The 18260-nt window shown below is 46.5% G+C and overlaps 5 protein-coding genes across 5 annotated transcripts; 3 read left to right on the forward strand and 2 right to left on the reverse strand.

Moving 5' to 3' along the window:
• Positions 1–83: 83 nt before the first annotated feature.
• On the reverse strand, positions 84–3675 carry DFL_003020 (uncharacterized protein; the record flags this gene model as incomplete). Its single annotated transcript, XM_067631893.1, has 5 exons — positions 84–109; positions 178–1435; positions 1496–2049; positions 2101–3394; positions 3478–3675. 5 exons carry the CDS (start codon positions 3673–3675, stop codon positions 84–86), a joined length of 3330 nt encoding a protein of 1109 aa, XP_067494393.1.
• A 2114-nt stretch (positions 3676–5789) lies between these two features.
• DFL_003021 (uncharacterized protein) lies at positions 5790–6092 on the reverse strand (the record flags this gene model as incomplete). The annotated part of the gene is made up of 2 exons (XM_067631894.1): positions 5790–5850; positions 5944–6092. 2 exons carry the CDS (start codon positions 6090–6092, stop codon positions 5790–5792), a joined length of 210 nt encoding a protein of 69 aa, XP_067494394.1.
• Positions 6093–10992: 4900 nt separating this feature from the next.
• DFL_003022 (uncharacterized protein) lies at positions 10993–12999 on the forward strand (the record flags this gene model as incomplete). Its single annotated transcript, XM_067631895.1, has 1 exon — positions 10993–12999. The coding sequence occupies one exon, from the start codon at positions 10993–10995 to the stop codon at positions 12997–12999; it is 2007 nt and encodes a 668-aa protein (XP_067494395.1).
• Positions 13000–14119: 1120 nt separating this feature from the next.
• DFL_003023 (uncharacterized protein) lies at positions 14120–14761 on the forward strand (the record flags this gene model as incomplete). The annotated part of the gene is made up of 2 exons (XM_067631896.1): positions 14120–14576; positions 14658–14761. 2 exons carry the CDS (start codon positions 14120–14122, stop codon positions 14759–14761), a joined length of 561 nt encoding a protein of 186 aa, XP_067494396.1.
• A 1504-nt stretch (positions 14762–16265) lies between these two features.
• DFL_003024 (uncharacterized protein) lies at positions 16266–18224 on the forward strand (the record flags this gene model as incomplete). The annotated part of the gene is made up of 5 exons (XM_067631897.1): positions 16266–16304; positions 16627–16682; positions 16862–17399; positions 17483–17494; positions 17547–18224. 5 exons carry the CDS (start codon positions 16266–16268, stop codon positions 18222–18224), a joined length of 1323 nt encoding a protein of 440 aa, XP_067494397.1.
• Positions 18225–18260: the final 36 nt, after the last annotated feature.

Below are 18260 nucleotides of genomic sequence, written 5' to 3' on the forward strand. Positions count from 1 at the left end.
GGTTCTGTAGGGTATGGAAGCCAATGGAACTTGAATTGAGCTCTGACAGGCTAAAATTTTCAGATGTTAAACGTTGTTAGATTTTAAAAGCCGAATGGGTTCTCCGGAGCTGTGATTGGAGTCGAAAATTTAGTAACCTAACAGTAGAAATGGATGGTAATATATCGAAGAACTTACTGGCAGCGTTCAAATTGGCTTTCCTTACGCCCGTTGGCTGAGGCGCTAATTTACCAGGCGTAACTCCGAACTTGACTGCAGGGGCCGGACCAGTAGCCTGTGGCTTGAGAGGCGTCAGAGCCGGCATTAAATTCTTGTTGACGCCACTAGCACCAAACTGAGTGCCAAATCCATTTTGCTGCTGTGGAACAGCAGTATTCTGCGGCAACAGAGGAGTTGGAAGACTCAAGTCAACCGTGGGCTTGAAAGGCGGTGGTAACGGTCCCAATCCTGAGCCGGTGGGTTGTGGAAGCAGTGAGTTATTGAAGCCTAGCTGTGGTTGACCATAGCCAGTTGGCTGAACAGCGATCCCACCATAATTGATCTGAGGGATTCCAAAGTTGTTTGGGACAGCAGTATGCTGGGGTTGTAAGGCTGCGGCTTGTTGTTGCTGAAGAAGAGCTTGCTGCTGGAGAGCTTGCTGAGCCTGTAATTGTCTCTGGAACTCGGCTTGCTGTAACTGTTGCTGCATGCTCAGCTGCCCTTGTGGGGCAATAGATGACACATTTTGGTAACCAGTTATTGCAGGGACTAGTGGTTGGATTTGCTGAGGGAAATTCTGAGCAGGAGTGGATTGTGGTCGTTGGGGTGGCGGGGGAACTAAACCTCCTACGTTCTGAGAAATTTGAGGCGCTTGAGGCCGCTGTCGGGCGGTAGCCTGGGCCTGAAGGGGTTGAGGTTGGAAGGCAGTGTGCTGGGGTTGAAGAACACCCGTCTGCTGATAGTTCATGTATGGAGGCGATGTCGGAGAGGTTTGTTGCGCTGGTTGCTGATACACTGACAATGGAGCTGCAAGAATATTTGCAGGAGGAGGTTGCCAAGTTTGCTGTGGTGGAGCTGACGAAGGTTGGGCAGGCGGAGATACCACAGGAACTGGTGCTGGCTGCTCCACTGGAGGTGCAGGAGTCACGACTGTCGGCTTCAATGGTTCGTCCAAAAGTGATAGCTCTCGCAAAGCACCAGTAGGAGGCTGAGGTTTTGGCTGAGCTTGGGTGTCTGCTGGGGTAGCGGTAACTTGCTGAGGAGCAGGGGGGACGGATTTTGGTGGTTCTGTTGATTCTTGCTTTGAAGGCTTTGGAGCCCAGGGATCGTTGTCTTTAGCCGAATTTTCTTGTATTTTGGAGGGTTCTGGTGTGGGCTTCCTTTGCTCTAGCATCTTAGGATCCACTACATCCGGGGTTTGGACGCCGGGTGCCGGACGTTCTCTACGCGTGTTATTCTTAAGACCACCATCAGGGTTAGTGAACAGACTTTGTTGACCATCTCCGTTACCAGTTACCTCTTCTTTCTTCCGTCCATATTTGTTGTCTAGGAATTTCATAACCCGTAAAATATCCCCTTCCTTGAGTCCAAGCGTTCGCAGGACGGCCTGGTTGATTTCCGGGAGAATAGATTCATCCATGCTGTCTTTTGCGAAGTTGTTGGCATATCTTTGGCATGCGTTAACGTCCACACCACAGTTCAAGAAGAATTCGAACCAGTCGTAGTCGTTGACGCTCGTATTTCCGTTGCCTTTGGACCGATCAACGGTAATCCCGATTGGTGACTTGGGCGCGCTAGAGGTAGAAGGCCCAGCACTAATTGCAGTAGTGACACTCGCTTTGTGCTTCCCCCGAAGATCAGATAGTGGCTTGTCTTCGTCGAGACTTAATCCAGTTTTCCTTTCTACGTACTCGAGATCTTGCTTCGACATTTTAGCAATGGGAACTGCGATCTTGACACCATTGACTTTGTGAAGGTGAATAACGCCATCTCTAAGATTGAGGAACTCGGCATCGACCTTGAAAGTTCCGGATCTGTCGGTCCAGGTCCGGACGTGCTTTGCATTCGGCTCTATTAAGTGTGTTAGTATCGAATAGTAAGATATGGACCTGTATCACATACTTGGCTTATCGTTTGTGGCCGTCCTTCCTGTCGGCTTTCTACTGGAGGTAGTAGATGTCGTATTTGGAGTATTCAAACTGCTATCGCGAGGTGGAAGCATGATCCCTGGGCCAACGCTAGCTTTGTGTTGGTGGTTATATCGCGAGTCTCGCTCCTTGCCTTTCGACGATTCTTCAGGGGCCGGTGCTTCAATAGAGCGGGTATTTTTAACCTCAACATAACTGCTGGGGACCACGCCCTCCTTTCCGTTTATTATACGCCTCACATTCCACCATTCGTCTGACTGGCCATCATCAAGGATGACAACTTCATCACCAACTTTGACGCTAACTTCATCAGACCCTTGGGCATCGAAGTCGTAAAGGATGATACCGAGTTTCTTTCCACCACTCTTTGCAATCGCCATGACTTCACTCAAACCTGCTGCTCTAGCGGCACCCCTCATCTCACCCAAATCGCGAATTATCTCACTAGCGGTTTCTTTGTTCTCGGCACGGAGATCAAGCGACCGAATCGGCGAAACAAGATCGAGTCCTACATGTTTTCCATCCGCGCTGTAGGTTTGTAAATCTTCAATTTCCCATGTAGTCGATGGGATACTCTTTTTCTGGGGTGTTAATGTGATTTTGCTATTGCCGAGCTCAAGGATACACGGAATTTTCTTCTTGTTCACGATTTCATCGATTGGATACCGGTGGACACCTGCAGCTTCGATTTGGTCAAACGTAGTCGGAGGGTTTGGAGATATTGGCGAGGCGTAGGGTGTAGATATATCAGACCTGGGCCGTTCGGGGAGGCGTGGTGCGGGCTCGTCATCGTCACTCGCTTCAGGGGTAAAGTGAACGGCTTTTTGGGTATGGGTTTGGGGTGGAGGGGTGTAGCGAGTCGTGGTTGGGGATGCGATAGGCGATTGAGCAACGATTGAAGCCTGTCTTTGCTTCAAAGCTGCTGCTATGGTGGTTGCTGGAGATGGTCGAACCGGACTTTCTTCGGGTTCCGATTCCGGCTCCGGCTCTGACTCGGGCTGCCGAGGTGGAAGTGTCACAGAATTTCGAGATGGCAGCGGCGGCGGAGCAGGTTCGACTGGAGATGCCACAGCTGGAGCGGGAGCATCGTCGGCTTTCTCGAGATAGTTGGCTGGGGCGAAGCCGTATTCTCCCTTTAGCCCTACCAGGCTCCAGTCCGGATCAGAGTTATCGTAGACGTCTAGTATAGCATCCTCGGAGAAGGAAAGCTCTTCATCGGTCTGCCTTTGATAGTCGTATAACGCCCGAAGTTTGCCGACCGGTGTAGCCTACAATCGCAAGACAGGTGGTAAGCTCGAATGCCGCTGATTATCAAAATCACGCAAAGCCGTTGTTCTCCTGAAGCACTGACCTCCTCGACATAGGTGTTTGGAATCAGGCCCACAGGCTCTTCATCCTCGTTCGCGGCAGCCTTCTTCTTTGCCTTCCACCAAGCGTCCTTGGTGGACTTTTCCAAGACATAGAGCAGGTCCCCCTCTTTCAGGGCAAGCTCCTCGTCCGTCTGCGGAGCATAGTCGTAAATTGCCCGGTAGATCCCTAAAAAGGACATTCTGTGGCTGTCTGAGAGGTCGTGAGCGTGAAGCTAACGACCAAACAGCTCTAAGCTAATCTCGGGGATATCGGAAGCTGTGAAGCTGGTAGATACAACGGGTAGTGGTAGATTGATGGTAAGGGAGAGGTTGTGTTTGGGGTTGTCAGCGGCTGGGGGTAAACATGATGTTCGTTCTGCGCCGCCATCACGCTTGCCCGATTCGTCGCCGGACGGGAGTAACGTTGACGAAACACCACACGCAACTCAAACGGCTGCCTGTCCTGCGCTTTAGACTCTCCCCACAGATTTAGCGATACAAATCTATCTTTAGAGCTATTGCGTCAAATAAAACATGTGTCTGGGTAAATTCCGGCCCGTAGATATAGTATATATTTCTATTCATTATATGTAATATATCTGCGGCGTAGGATGTAAAGGCCTAGGTGAGGATTCGTCATCAATTAAGCCTCGGAGTTTGGAAGAGCAAGATATATATGAATTTGGTCATATATGCATACCCAGAGATATATTACTTTATTTTGCTATCTCTTACGGCTATATAGTCGGTCGCATCATATTGGTACCGAGGATGGGTTGGGTGGTAGAAAAGTCAGGTGTCTTGATCGCGCCATGATGGTATTTGTATTCTGCGGCCTGGCTATTGATAAACAACTTCCCAAGAAAACCATCCTAGATGAAATCACCATATATATTAATATTAGCCTGGGCTACTAGAGAGCTCGTAGGCTTTATTCCCACAAACCGTGTAGCAGTTATCCATGACATAATTCCTGGAATCCTTGATGCATCCCACAGATACTTTGAGCATCATCTTGCATTAGGCCCACCTAATACTGGCACTAAGGATGGCCTTCATCCGCTAACATAATTTAGTGTCTGGTGCGAATGGTTTACGGCAATCTATGCATATGGTCACAGCCTGTCATTATATGATTTTATTCGATTTTGCAGCGACATGGATACGATTAAAATAAATATATAAACGTAAATTGTGTAGCTTATTAAGGGAAACGGTTGTAAATAAAACCTACGAGTGATCTAACTGCTGAGTTTCCCCTTCCTGTCTGCATATAAATCTATCATCTCATCGTCGAAGCTGTATTCTTGGTCACATCTCTGATATCCTGGTATGGTACTTCGAGCGGGCTAGTTGTTGTATTTTGTGCGTTGGATCGTAGTCTAGATCTCGGTGCTACAATACATATAGGACGAGCTGTGCAGTCAGTCTCTAACGAAAGTCTATACAAAAGTGATTCTATAGTTTTTAGAATAGAGAAGTTCACTTGGTGGAAGTTGGATTCTAACGTGACGACTTCGTGGAGGCCAGCGCGAGACCAATTCTAATACTTTTTTTCATACACCAGGCCTTGACCTTCCGGTTCAGTTCCCGACGTAGCTAGCTGCAGCGCTGGTCGAATTTTAAATACCGAGGTCCAATGCAATCATAGGCCAACCTAGCTGCCCAAAAAGCCTAGATAAGCTGCCAACCGGGGAAATCACTGAGTTAGATAGATTGGAGTCATTTAACCTCGCTGTGTAGATATAGATCTAGGTGGATCATAAATCCATGCAATAAGCACCTCAAGATCTTCACATCTTACTTAACTTTGGGAATATTAAGTGTTAGGATTGCAATTGATAGAAACTATTACCCGGTAATGCATTAATGACGAATACGCATAAGTCTCTCTCGAGCGCTGGGCACGAGATGACTAGCCCTCCCGCAGAAATCGCAAAATTTAAAAAAGAATCCAAAGATCGAAATCAGTCGCAAAAAAGCCCCCAGTTCAGAACGCCACCAGGTCCACTAAGCATAGTATAATATAGCATTCGAATAATCCATTGTTCGCCCTCCACCCTATATATTCTGAGCCCTAAGCACCAATCCTTCCGGTTTGCTTTCAAACAGCTTCTGTGTTTGAACCGATTTGACTGTGCATGTTCAGGCTATTTTTTGAAATAATAATAAAAAAACCGGTTTTAATAACGCTAATTTCACGCCCGCCTTCCTTTTCTTTCTAAAGTATGAAGCACCCATCTTATCCTTCAATTGGATGAGATAAATTCTCAATCGTCGTAGATGATACTCGTGGATTGCTTATTGAGTATCGTTAACAGGACGTATTGGTTTCCTTCGTCAGATTCTGCGGTGGTGGTGGTGGAGGAATATTACTACACGCGGGTTAAGGATTTGTTAGTGAATCCATATCCTAGGTGAATTATAGTACTAAAGCTAACGAAATCTTATTTGCCGCATTAACCTACATCTTAGCCCCTTTTGAACTTCCTTCCACGGGCGAGACGAGTGTGTTCGTGTATACGATTCTTTGATAAGACTTTGGTATCTGCATCATTTGAGATGCCCTAACCTTCGTTAACGAGCTTGAGGGTTGTAGTGTCCGTGCTGGGTTCATCTTGATTTGAATGTTCCGAAAATTGAATTCAGTAGGAGGTAGAAGTAGAGATAAATGTAAAACGAGAATAAAAATTGTTTGTTTACTGATGTCAAGTGCGAAGATGCAGGTACTAATATAGCTGACCGGACGAAAAGCCGTCTACGTAAGTATGGCTCCCCCTTCATCCGGCCAAGGCTGCGGGGCAGAATTATAACAATATATACCATCCTGTGGGCTGACCGTGGCCCCACCTTTGGACATTAATGTTGCACATGCCAACCTTATGGTCGAACAACATGCTAACATGTTCTGATCGATAGTGAATTTTTTTTTGTATGGGAAAAAAAGACGTTCCCAGTCATGTTCAATTTTGGGGTACCCGAGCTAATTGTAGTAATTCACAATCACGCTTTCTGCCGCGATCCTCGGAGAGATGCGGAACGGTTTCGGTCGCGTGGCAGCAGATGCGAGGCGAATGATTTGGGCTAGTGACCGAGCGGCGGAGATACGGAAAAATCAATATATTGTTAAGTTGGAGGGAAATTTGTGGTTATATGGGGAAGCTGGAAGATCGATGTTGGTACAATGTATTTTCTTGAATAGCTTTAATGCCTCGAGGGTTTCCAGTCCATCCGCTCGAGAGAGTGGAATACATGACATAAGCCAACCAACCTAAAAGCATCTCAATTCAAACACCGCGAGAATCTATGGACCCTTTTATCAAAATACGGCTTATATGCGGGCGGGCCAGCTGGATCTTGCATAAACCTTAATTCTGATTATAAACCTCAAATCTAGAACATGCGCGACGCGATAACCCCGGTTTTACGATCCTCGCTGGGCCGTGCTGTATTTCGGACAATCGGTTACTAACGGCCGCGTTTGCGAACAAATTCAGATTTGCGAAGCCAAACGATTACCATGTTATGGTGCATTCTGGCCAGCACCTTTTTGATATACTAGCCCTAGATCCGAAGCCGATGTCGGGATCGGGAACGCCACTAATTGCGTTGAAGGGTGGGATGGACTTAGCTCGTACAAACTTCTGTCATTTAGCGTGGGTGGACTTGCAATCATACTGACAATCCGTTTTACCATTCGCCCAGACGGAGTTTTTATTCGCTCAAAATTTCCGGGATAACCTCAATCATACGATCATTGATGAGGCATAAGCTTAGGCAAAATAGGCCTTTGATAGCTGGCTACAAACAAGCTTTTTGTAGAGTCCGGCGAGCAATTCAACCCCATTGCTCTGAGTAATAACATCGGGGATCCATGATACCGGATTGATAATCCTTGTCTCATAATATTGCAGGGATGTCCAGTTTTGGAGAAGATGGCCCTCGAGACGGCGATACTCACCTTCGCCGGATGCAATATAGTGATATCGTGACAAAGTAGCTGTCTTTGGTAATATAATCCAGGTTGCCTGTCACGGTTTAATGGTTGAAGAAGTTCTCAATGTTGTGATCCGTTGAGGTTTTGTGATGGTAGATGATCGATGAGACGAGGAAAGGCTAACATTAACTTTAGGCGGGCAATGCGGATAGGCACACTGCATTGTTTCTTTGCACGACGAAGCACGGAGGAGCCTCGAAGTCCGAAACGACTTAGATGAAGAAATTTGATATAAAAAGTTCAAAGGCATAAATTCTTAAGTTCAGCCCCCCCGACCTAGCTGCACTGTACTCGTGCATTCTGGCGGTTTAATTCGGTTCCACAAGCTTGAGTTCAGCTCGAGCTTGTGAATTGAATCTAGAGCCTCGGTTAGCTTGTGCTTCTCACTTACCCACAGTAGAATTGAATCATGCACAATGTCGTAATTCAGGCTATATTGAGGATATTGTAGTCTCACAAGCTTCGTTTTTAGAGACGGATATTGACAGCTCGAGCTGTGCTAGCCGCAATGGTATCGGCAACACGCCAAAGCCCCTGGTGCCACGGGTATAAATCCCAACGACGATTTATGTAGCTTGGTCTGATACCTAGACGATCCTGGGATTTCATTCCTATTGAAATTGTCCGTCTGAAATTGAAGTCAGTAGCTGGCATTAGCTTGCATGACCATAGCGGATCCCTGGCAAAGTGTATGCATGTTGTCTATGGCATTGAGTGTATACACTAAAATACAACAATTCAACACTTCCTCAAGTGCCATTCAGCGGGAACGACGATGAAAGCCCAGACAGAAAGAAAATTAATACTTTAGTAAGTTTGGTTTAGTACTTGGGTAGGGAGCTGGATTATTCTATTACCGACAGGTTTCAAACAATGAGTAATACACATCTGTATTAAGGAATCTCATGCATTTGCTCAGTTGCCGGTTTGGAAGTCTAGAATTCCCGCCACCTATGGCGTACCAAACACGTCAGAAGGGTTTTGCACAACTACTACTATATTTTTTCAACTACTCATATATATATATTTTTGAGTAGTTCTCTTTCACTGTCGTCCAGCCTTACGGGCCTATTATTGCCAGCCCACACCAGCCTACCTACCAGCCGCTAATTCACTTACGCGTGAGAGCCAGCATATCTCTGACCTATCTGCGACCTATCTGCACTAGTTACCAGGCAGTTAGGCAGTTAGGCAGGTAGGCAAGCTATTAAACAAGCCCATAGGTAGGCCATTAAACGGGTCTGCAGACAGGCCGATTCACAATTCACAGGCTAGTTTGCGCGGAATAAGCAGCCTGGCTACCACCACGCGTAGGACAGGCCAACGCAATTAAGTCAAGTGGGCAGGCCAATAGTAGGCCCATAAGTAGGCTGGTCGACAGGGAAAGTAGGAGGACCCTAAAATACTTAAGTATATAATACAAATGAAGTGCTTACAAGAAACCTGTGCTCATGAAAGATAGATCGCCCACTCGTTGAAATCCCAGCGGTTACCTGTCCGCATGGCCCAATAGGCGAAGGCAGTGATAGTTCTACTACTGCCATCCTTTGGACCCCACGAGAAACTTGACCAATATTCGCCCCCCAGAAAATTCGTCAAAATATTCTTCGTAGCGACCATCGAAGCCGGATCAAGAGCGATCCCAACGGAAACACTGTAAAATTAAGGGCATTACTATTACGTTTTCTTTTCGTAGCTGAAGTTTAGCCATCTTTGTATGCGTTCGAATGTTATTTGATGTTGTTCTTCTTTTGTGAGAATCTATAGATGCCTTACATTGCATTGTCGAATCGGCCCCAGCGGGTACGAGACGAGCTTCAGCCGAAGTCCGTTATATATTGTCAACTGAAGGTAGGAGTTTTATTTTTATTTACTACACATATTTCAATATAAGCTGAGCTTTACACATTTTATAACATATGCTACACGCCGTGCCAATTTACTAGTTGAACAGTAGGCCAGTCTAGTAGTTGGCTAGTACTAAAATTCAACAACATGTATCAAGCGGGGGCAGAGCAATGGTGCGGTAACACACTAATGCGGGAACATAGAGGGCTTTGCAAGGGGGGTTGAGAGCTTGAAGACTTCGCAAGGAGTTGATTTGCATAGGTATGGAAAGCTTCAGGGGGTATTATATGGCTGGCGAGTCTAGTCAGCTCAAGTTATGTGTTGGGCCGTTGGTGTAACATGAGAACAAGACAAATACAGATCCCTCGTCTCGAGGAATTACATGTTGACGGTCGATGGATAGATCCTGTGGATACTGCTAGGGTTTGCGATCAGTTTTGTTTCAGAACGATGTTGTAATTGGAGACGAAAGATTACAGGAACACCAATCCAACTAAATGGGTGTTTCCTAGGAACATGTGACTACGCTTTGAGTCTTCTCAAGGAATACTCATTCTGAATCCTAATACGGTCGTCGAAGAGTGGCATGAATCGATCTCCTTCCTGAACAGCTTAATGGAACTGAAAGAAGGATAAAAGGCTATTTTTGATAAAGTCAATTGAGAGACAGTGACTTAGGTTCAAATACAGAATCGTGGATTCTAGATCTAGATCGACCTTGGCCGCGCTTTGAGTGGCTTTATACTAGTCTAAAGGCTAGCATGCACGCTGTCTAAAGGTGTTATGCATGCTGACCCTTAATCCCACTATCGCAATAGCTAATTAATTGTATAGCAGGCTATAGGCATTAACGGGAACTCGAAGTTTGGAGTGGTCTTATCTCGAGAATTCATAATGGAGTTGGGTTATCCGGTGCCGATAGTAATTATACTATCGGTACTGGTCGAAAGCTATAGATGTTACTTATATAGCTTTTTCACATACAAAGAAATGCCATATATTTTCTAGATTAATACCTCATGAGAACTTCCTCTCGAGGCAGCTCGTCGGCTGTCAAGCTCAGGCCTGCCGCATGTGGCAGGCGCGTTGTAGTAATTTGGCGAGAGAGCGCCTCCTGAACCTGAACCCATAGTTTCTGTGCAATCAATGGTATTGATAATCATATGCATAAAATTGGACTCTATTATTTTTTATTGTCTACTAAGTCTGCTCAGTTTCTATAGTTCGAATCTTACCATAGCTTATGAAGTTGAGGGCGTGAAGGGAGCTATAGATCTCCACCTCAAACATGGGGTCTGGGGTTTTCTTGGAGATTGATGTATGTCGCACAGGACTAGATATTCAGTTAGGATCTTGTGCAACGTCACAATAGTATTACGCTAGACCAGGGCCCACAGCGGGGGCTACTAGCGGGGGGAAATGTTTATCCCTGCAGAACGACGACTTTTCAAAAAATGATCCCAGATAATAACTAATCTATGGTGCGTTCGTGGCGTTATTTTCCTTCCCTGAAGTTACGCAATTGTTAGCAATGCACCTCCATACTGCATGAAGTTTAAATTTGCATAGTCAATGGCAGTAAATATATACCCCTCTAGATCCCCATTCCCTTCCCTTAGTACCTTTCTCCTCCTCTTATCCGTAAATTCCTCCGTGGTTGTAAGATCCAAACATGCGTTCGATCGTTACGACTACACTGCTCCAGCTCCTGCTGGCAGCATCAACTCTCTCCACCCCTCTCCATAAACGTGTCGTCCTCTCTGGCTACGAATACGTCGTAGTTGGATCTGGTGGCGGCGGCGGACCAGTCGCTGCCCGTCTCGCCAGATTGGGACATGAAGTCCTCCTCCTCGAAGCCGGCGACGACCAAGGTGTCAACATTGTCGAACGAGTCCCCGCCTTCCATGGTTTATCAACGCTAGATGAATCCATGAGATGGGACTTTTATGTCAATCATTACTCGGACCCTGTTCGTCAAGCTAGGGATTCTAAAACTGTTTATGAATTCCGTAATGGTACTGAGTATATTGGACTCAGTCCACCTGCTGGTGCTAATATGAAGGGGATTTTGTACCCAAGAGCTGGAACACTTGGTGGATGTGGATCGCATAATGCGCTTATTACTGTGGCTCCTCATGATAGTGATTGGGATTGCATTCGAAGCATTACTGGTGATAACTCCTGGGCTGCTTCGAATATGAAGCAGTATTTCGAACGTCTTGAAAAGGTTAATTATGATCCTAACAGTGTTGTTGGACATGGTACGCAAGGATGGCTATGGGTTGAACGTCCCGATGTGTCATTGGCGCTCGGTGACGGAAAGATCGTGGCACAGCTGTTAGCTAGTGCTTTCGCTATGGGACAAGATGTTCTAGAAGCGACTTTCACCGGTCTGGCAAATCTTGCGAAGATTTTGCTAGCAGATGTGAATTCTGGTCTCCCCGGCCGTGATTCGAGAGAGGGGCTTTTCCAGATCCCATTGGCTCGTAGAAATAAAGCTCGCAATGGGCCAAGAGACTTTGTGGTTGAAACCCTGAATGCTAGGAATCCGGATGGGAGCAAGAGGTATAAACTGGATGTTCGGATGAATTGTCTGGTTACAAAGATCATCTGGGATAGAACCGGTGCGAAACCAAGGGCCGTCGGCGTCGAATTTATGGACGGCCAAGCATTGTACCGTGCAGACCCCCGTTCTGGCGCTGCAGCCGCTGGAACTCCAGGTACCGTCACTGCAACCCGCGAAGTCATTCTATCCGCAGGAGTATTCAATACTCCCCAACTTCTCAAACTCAGCGGCGTCGGCCCGGTCGCTGAACTCCAAAGTTTCGGTATCCCGGTTGTCGCCAACCTCCCTGGTGTCGGTACAAATCTTCAGGATCGTTATGAAGTCGGTGTAACCTCGACGGTTCCTAGCGACTTCAACCTCCTTAAAGGCTGTACTTTCGGACAAGGTAACGATCCGTGTCTCAAATCGTGGAGCGCCGGCGAGACCAGTCCATACGAATCCAACGGCTTCGCCTCGGCAGTCATCAAAAAGACAGCCTACTCAACCGGCGATCCAGACATATTCATGTTCTCTGGCCCCGTCCTCTTCACCGGCTACTACCCGAACTACGCCATTGATGCCGTCAAAGACAAAAAACACTGGACCTGGGCCATCCTAAAAGCCCACACTGGAAACAGAGCCGGTACCGTCAATCTCCGCTCCACAGATCCGAAGGACACTCCAATCATAAACTTCAACTACTTCGACACCGGTACCGCATCAGCTGCAAACCGTGATTTGAAAGCAATGGTCGAAGCCGTCAAACTCGCTAGGAGAATCGATGAGAAAGCATCAAATATAGGTGAAGACTTCACGGAAAAATCACCAGGTTTATCAGTAAACACCGACGCGAAGATCGAACAATTCGTCAAGGATAATGCGTGGGGTCACCATGCTAGCTGTACTTGTCCTATTGGTGCGGATTCAGATCCAAACGCTGTTTTGGATTCGAAGTTTAGGGTGAGAAAGGTGGATGGATTGAGAGTTGTTGATGCCAGTGTTTTCCCCAAGATTCCGGGCATGTTTATTGCGGTGCCGATTTATATGATGGCTGAAAAGGCGGCAGATGTTATTCATGCGGCTGCAGTAGGAGGATCAGCCCGGTATGGGTATGGAGCACCGCAGACTTATTAATTCTGTTAATTTGCAACACCAGCCCTTGCAGGCTGAATAAATAGTATTCGTATTTGAATGGTTTGAGCCAAAGTATCATGTAGGAGTAGGAAAATTTGTATTCTAGACATAAATATCTAATACAATCTAATGATATATACTTAAGCGTACGCTGTAACTTACCACAGATGTAGAACCTTAGCATCGAATGTTCGGACCCATAGAACCCAACAGCTCACCGAATGTAATAGGTGCCGTGATATATCCGTTGAAGTTGTTGTATTTTTAGTTGGTAGTACGACATGCCAAGGACGTCAACTGGACGTATAGACTGGCCTCATGTTGTTCGGTTCCATTGCTACTGGCTAGGCCACGATGACAATTAGCAGTGGAAAAGTGAGACGATAGCTGAAAATTGCAATTACCAACCAAGAGATAAACAATTGCAGACTGCAGATTGGCTGTAGCTAATTAACGCCACCGATGGCTACGGACCTTACTGGCTGTCAGATTAAAAACAGCCGTTACCAAAACTTCACAGCCCAAGAACCCGCCAAATCAGCCCTATATTATAAATACACACAAACCCTTACATATTCAGCTAGCTCCATGCAAGTACTTGAATACTTCCACCAAAATTGAATTAAGGTTGTGATACTTCGTGCATTGGAGTGGTACTGAAAGAGCATATATAGCTTCAGCCGTACCAAATGTGGCTACGGCTGAGGGCTCAGCTCGGTGCAATTGAATATTGTGTACAGCTGTCACGGAATTTCGAAATACTCCCCTGGGCCCTGGATAATTTATAAAGACTCAGTGTGGGCAGATCTTGTTTAATCTGGGTCTCATTTCTATTGTTCTCGTCGGGTTCTCTTGTTCATTGAGTTATGCATTTTGCGCTTTATTTGCGGGCGTATTAGATTGTCGTTATTATACTCGAGCAAGTTTGGGTACGAGACAAAAAAATAATACTCCGAAACGCCGAGGTCTTTACCTATAACATAGTCCCGAGGCTAGCATATAATCTCAAGATCCCTAATTGCACGCTATCCAATCCGTCGACTTCATAATTGAGGCGAACAACAGAATCCCCCCCTTCCTTCCAATAAACGCATATCGATACCCTACAAACCCTTCGACAATGGACCAAATCCAGGACCTCAAAACCCCCTCCTCCCTGCACTCCTTCATCTCCCAAACCCGAACCTCACCAACCTCCCCCATAGCCCTCCTCCAATTCTACAATAGTCCCTTCTCAATCCAATGGGCCGCCAGTACCCTCTCGCAAATCTCCCAACTCGTTTCTCACTTCTCACAAGAACTCAATGAAGGTTCCTTGATATTCGGAAGAATCGATGGTTCCATATTACCCCGCGGTAGTGGTGCGAAGAATCAATTTAGATTGGATACAAACTATGAAGTTTCGTATGGGATTTGGTGGCAGGGAATGCAGCAGGTTTATGAGGTTAATGCGTTGGAAGAAGGGGCGGAGGGGGTTGTGGAGAGGGAGGTTGAAGAGTTGTTGAAGATGAGGGGGGAGATGATGGATGTTGAGAGGACGAGGGCGGGGGGTTCGAAGAGGGGGGTTGTGGGCGGTGGTAAGTTATTTTGCATAATTTTTTTGAGATTTATATTGAAGGATGTGGTATGTCGATGCTAACAGCGGTGGGGGATATTAGACAATAAACGACGATGGCCGATTGCGCGGCCGGGTACGAGGCCTGGACCATCATTATTACGACGGGGACTTCGAGTCCGAGGGCAGAATTCCGATACACTATAAGAGTAAAGAATATTCTAAGAGGTCAAAATTTCAAATATAGAATCGAAAGGACCTTGGCAATGGTGCCTTCCGGGGGACCAATGATGGTCAATACACAAGTGCTTAAGGACTTTACTATTTAGATAATTTGGCTCCATGTATCAGAAATTTTTAATGAATTCATGAAATAATATTGCCCCTCTCGAAATCACGATTGTATATTCCGAAAACGAGATAAGAATCCAACAGTGGTAGTCGACTCCGAAGCCGATTGTAAGGCCGATCAGAATTCGGGATTCGGAACTGCTGATATCAGCCGATACGGCGATAGCATTCTAAACCAAAGCATGCGGTGGCTGCTCAATTCAGTGTTTCGGGTATCTTCTCCACGAGATCCATAATCAACTTGGAGCGATCAGTAAGCACATATCCCTTACACAAATATACTTTGATCGTGAAGACTCAGGGGTATACGTTGGGCGAATTCCAGTCTGTATATTATGATTGATTTAGCGAAATTGTATGTATGGATTCGATATATCGGCAAAAGGGTTCGCTAGCCTGCGCCGTTAACTTTGGTGGTAAGTACCTCGCAGCCTCGACCTGAGATAAGTTTCGATAAATTACAATCATACCGTCTATTCTGTTCAAAATATTACTAATAATTAAGACAAAACTCGCCTCGTTGACGAGAATCAACGGCAAAAGACCGTCCTCACCTGTACAAGAAAAGGCGCCTGTAATCTGTCGTTTCATAAACCAGCCTACCTGCTACAATACCAATGCCGTGAAATCCATCGCTCCTCGGAGATCCAACCCTCTACAAGCCATTTCGAATACTTCAATCACGAAAAAAGCCTCGAACCTCTCGTAATATATACGTAAAACCAAGAGACCGAATAATAAATATTATAATAAACATACAGCCGGAATCATTTCTAACGAATCACCACCCATCTATTATGTAACCCTTCGCTTTATATCATAAGACGGCAGTCAATGCGCCGTTATTATATTAAAATCTCTATATCACATCGCCAAATATTACTGACGTCTACCTATCCCTTCTATTTCCGACCCTAAGACGTCTCCACATTCACTCCATTCACCAATCAAACCATCCCCGCAAAAACCCCACCCCCCGGTCTTGCCCCATCCCGCTTTCAGAAGATACAGTACCGATGAACCGTTGTAAATAGGGTTTGGTAAACCATGTTCCGCAGGACCGGAGAAACACTGACCACTTTCGGGCGAAGGGACGCTAAGCTTTCTTTTCTTTTTTCTACGAAACTCAAGCAAGCGTCGGACTTTCCCAACATTACTAAACCAAAAACCAATCACTACCAAATAACTGATGGTTTGAGAAGTCCCTTCTTCGGAAAATGCAAATGAAAACTGCTAGGCAATGGAGAAGCAAGGGCTGTGAACTTTTACAGGGGTTTGGTGGTTAATGGTTGGCGGGTTTGATAAGCCTAGGTTAAGGCGGTGATAAAATCGGACAAATGCAGGCGTGAGGACGGGCCACATGCTAAGAAACGGACAAGACCTGAAGATATATAAGAGGGTGACTCGGCCTCAGATGACTGCGGCGTCGTTGTCGCGAAAAGTGCAGGCTGGATGTATTAAAAGGATCAAGGCGTCCCCGGATTTTCCTTTCACTCGAAGGTGTTTCTACAAAGAGAGTTCGTACTGCGAAGATACGGTGGTTATAAAACTGGAAGGATATCGAAAAATCGGCAGACCCCGGCGACAGAAGATACTTTACCTTCGAACAAAGATATTCAAACGTCGACTGAGAAATATCACCAAACCAAGCCAAGCGCATTTCGTTCATGCTCAAGTGACCGTCCTGCTCGCTTACTCACGGTCGAAAAACGGTCTGCCAGATTTCCGCATCAAACAACCCAAAGGGACTGCCCGGTAAAGCTCCAGCCAAATCAAAGTAGGTTTAAATAATACGTCCGGTCATCTCCACGCGAGTTTCCAGTCGCATGGTCGGAAGCTTAAACTTGTCCGCACATTTCCATCGGTTTCTCCACGTTAGATCTCTGCCGTTCTTTTTTTCTAAATGTATATCTTCTGAATCTGATGATCTAACAAAACCTCGTTCGAAACAAACAGAAATTTGGTGGACAGTGCACACACCGGCGTAATCCCTGTTCCCCGAATCCTCGTTCCCAAATACCACATCTCCAACACAAATATCCAAACGACCTCAAAAATGGTGGCCTCAATCTCCCCGCCAATCCTCTCCACCCTCCTCCCCTCCTTCCTCTCCCACCTCCCTACCAGCTTCGCCTCCCCGAAGCCTCCACCGTCCCTCCCACCCCTCCTAACCCCTCTCCTCCGCAGTCGCCTAACCCACCTCTCCTTCAACCTCACCGCTGAGAACTCCTGGTTATCACTCCTAACCTGGTCTTCTATCCCATCCGACAGTCAAACCCTTCAAGACCATTTGGCAAGCCAAGATTACTATTTCCTCCACCAACCGCCGTCACCAAATACGTTTGTGAATAAGGGTTACAGAAGACTGGATGGCGAGACGGTACAGTGTCTAGTCGAGGTAACGGAGTTGGAGGTTGTGGTGTTATACCAGTTTGTGGGTGATGATATAACCTCTGAGGATGGGGAGGTTGGGAATGCATGGAAAGTTCATGATGTACGGTTGGCGGATGATGAGGAGGTGCTGTTGACGGCGGGAAAGTTTTGGAGTAGTATCGAGGAGGCTGAGGGGGGGTTTAGGAGCGTACCGAGGTACGGTGGTTATTCTTATGGGAATAGCTATAATAATAATCTACAACCGCAGAAACAGCAAGGAGAGGAGGAAGACGACGATGATGACTACTGGGGCCGCTACGACGATGAAGAAACCGAATCTGTAGCAGGGGATGAAGACACCCGACCCCCCGTCGTCCAACACCAACATACACAGCCGCAATCTCACGTTCAAATCGCCGCATCAATGCTGGCTAGACGGGTGTTACAAGAACAAACCCAAGAAGAGGAGGATGATAAAGAAGAAGAAGAATATTACGCGCGATACGCAAATGTCGAGCCCGTCCTTGATAACCCGGGCCCTACAACAGGCGAAGGTCTAGACCGCAGATCCTCCATCTCCACGAACCACACCTCAACCTCCGCAACCTTTGATGCACAGGCAACGTCAACGCCATTAACAGCGTTTACCCACCCTTCCACAAAAGTCTCGCCTGTCATCACCGCCACCACTCTAACGAATAATGCATCACATCATCCAAAGCCGGAGCCTGCGACGGCGAAAAAGATTGTAGCCGGGCTGGAGAGTGCTGCGGAAGTACATACGCAAAGTGAAGTGGCGATTCAACAGCATGTTAGCACCAGCATCAAGAGCTTGTATCGGCTTTGGAAGGCTGGCGGGATGGATGGAGAGGAGTTTGGAAAGTTTTTGGCGAGGGAGGTGGAGGTTTTGAGGGTTGTGGATGAGGCGGGGGAGTTGGGCAGTTAAATAACTATAAATCCTTTATATGTGCATGTCGGTTGA

Source organism: Arthrobotrys flagrans (assembly GCF_004000055.1).
Source record: "Arthrobotrys flagrans strain CBS H-5679 chromosome Unknown unitig_3, whole genome shotgun sequence".
Lineage (NCBI taxonomy): Eukaryota > Fungi > Ascomycota > Orbiliomycetes > Orbiliales > Orbiliaceae > Arthrobotrys > Arthrobotrys flagrans.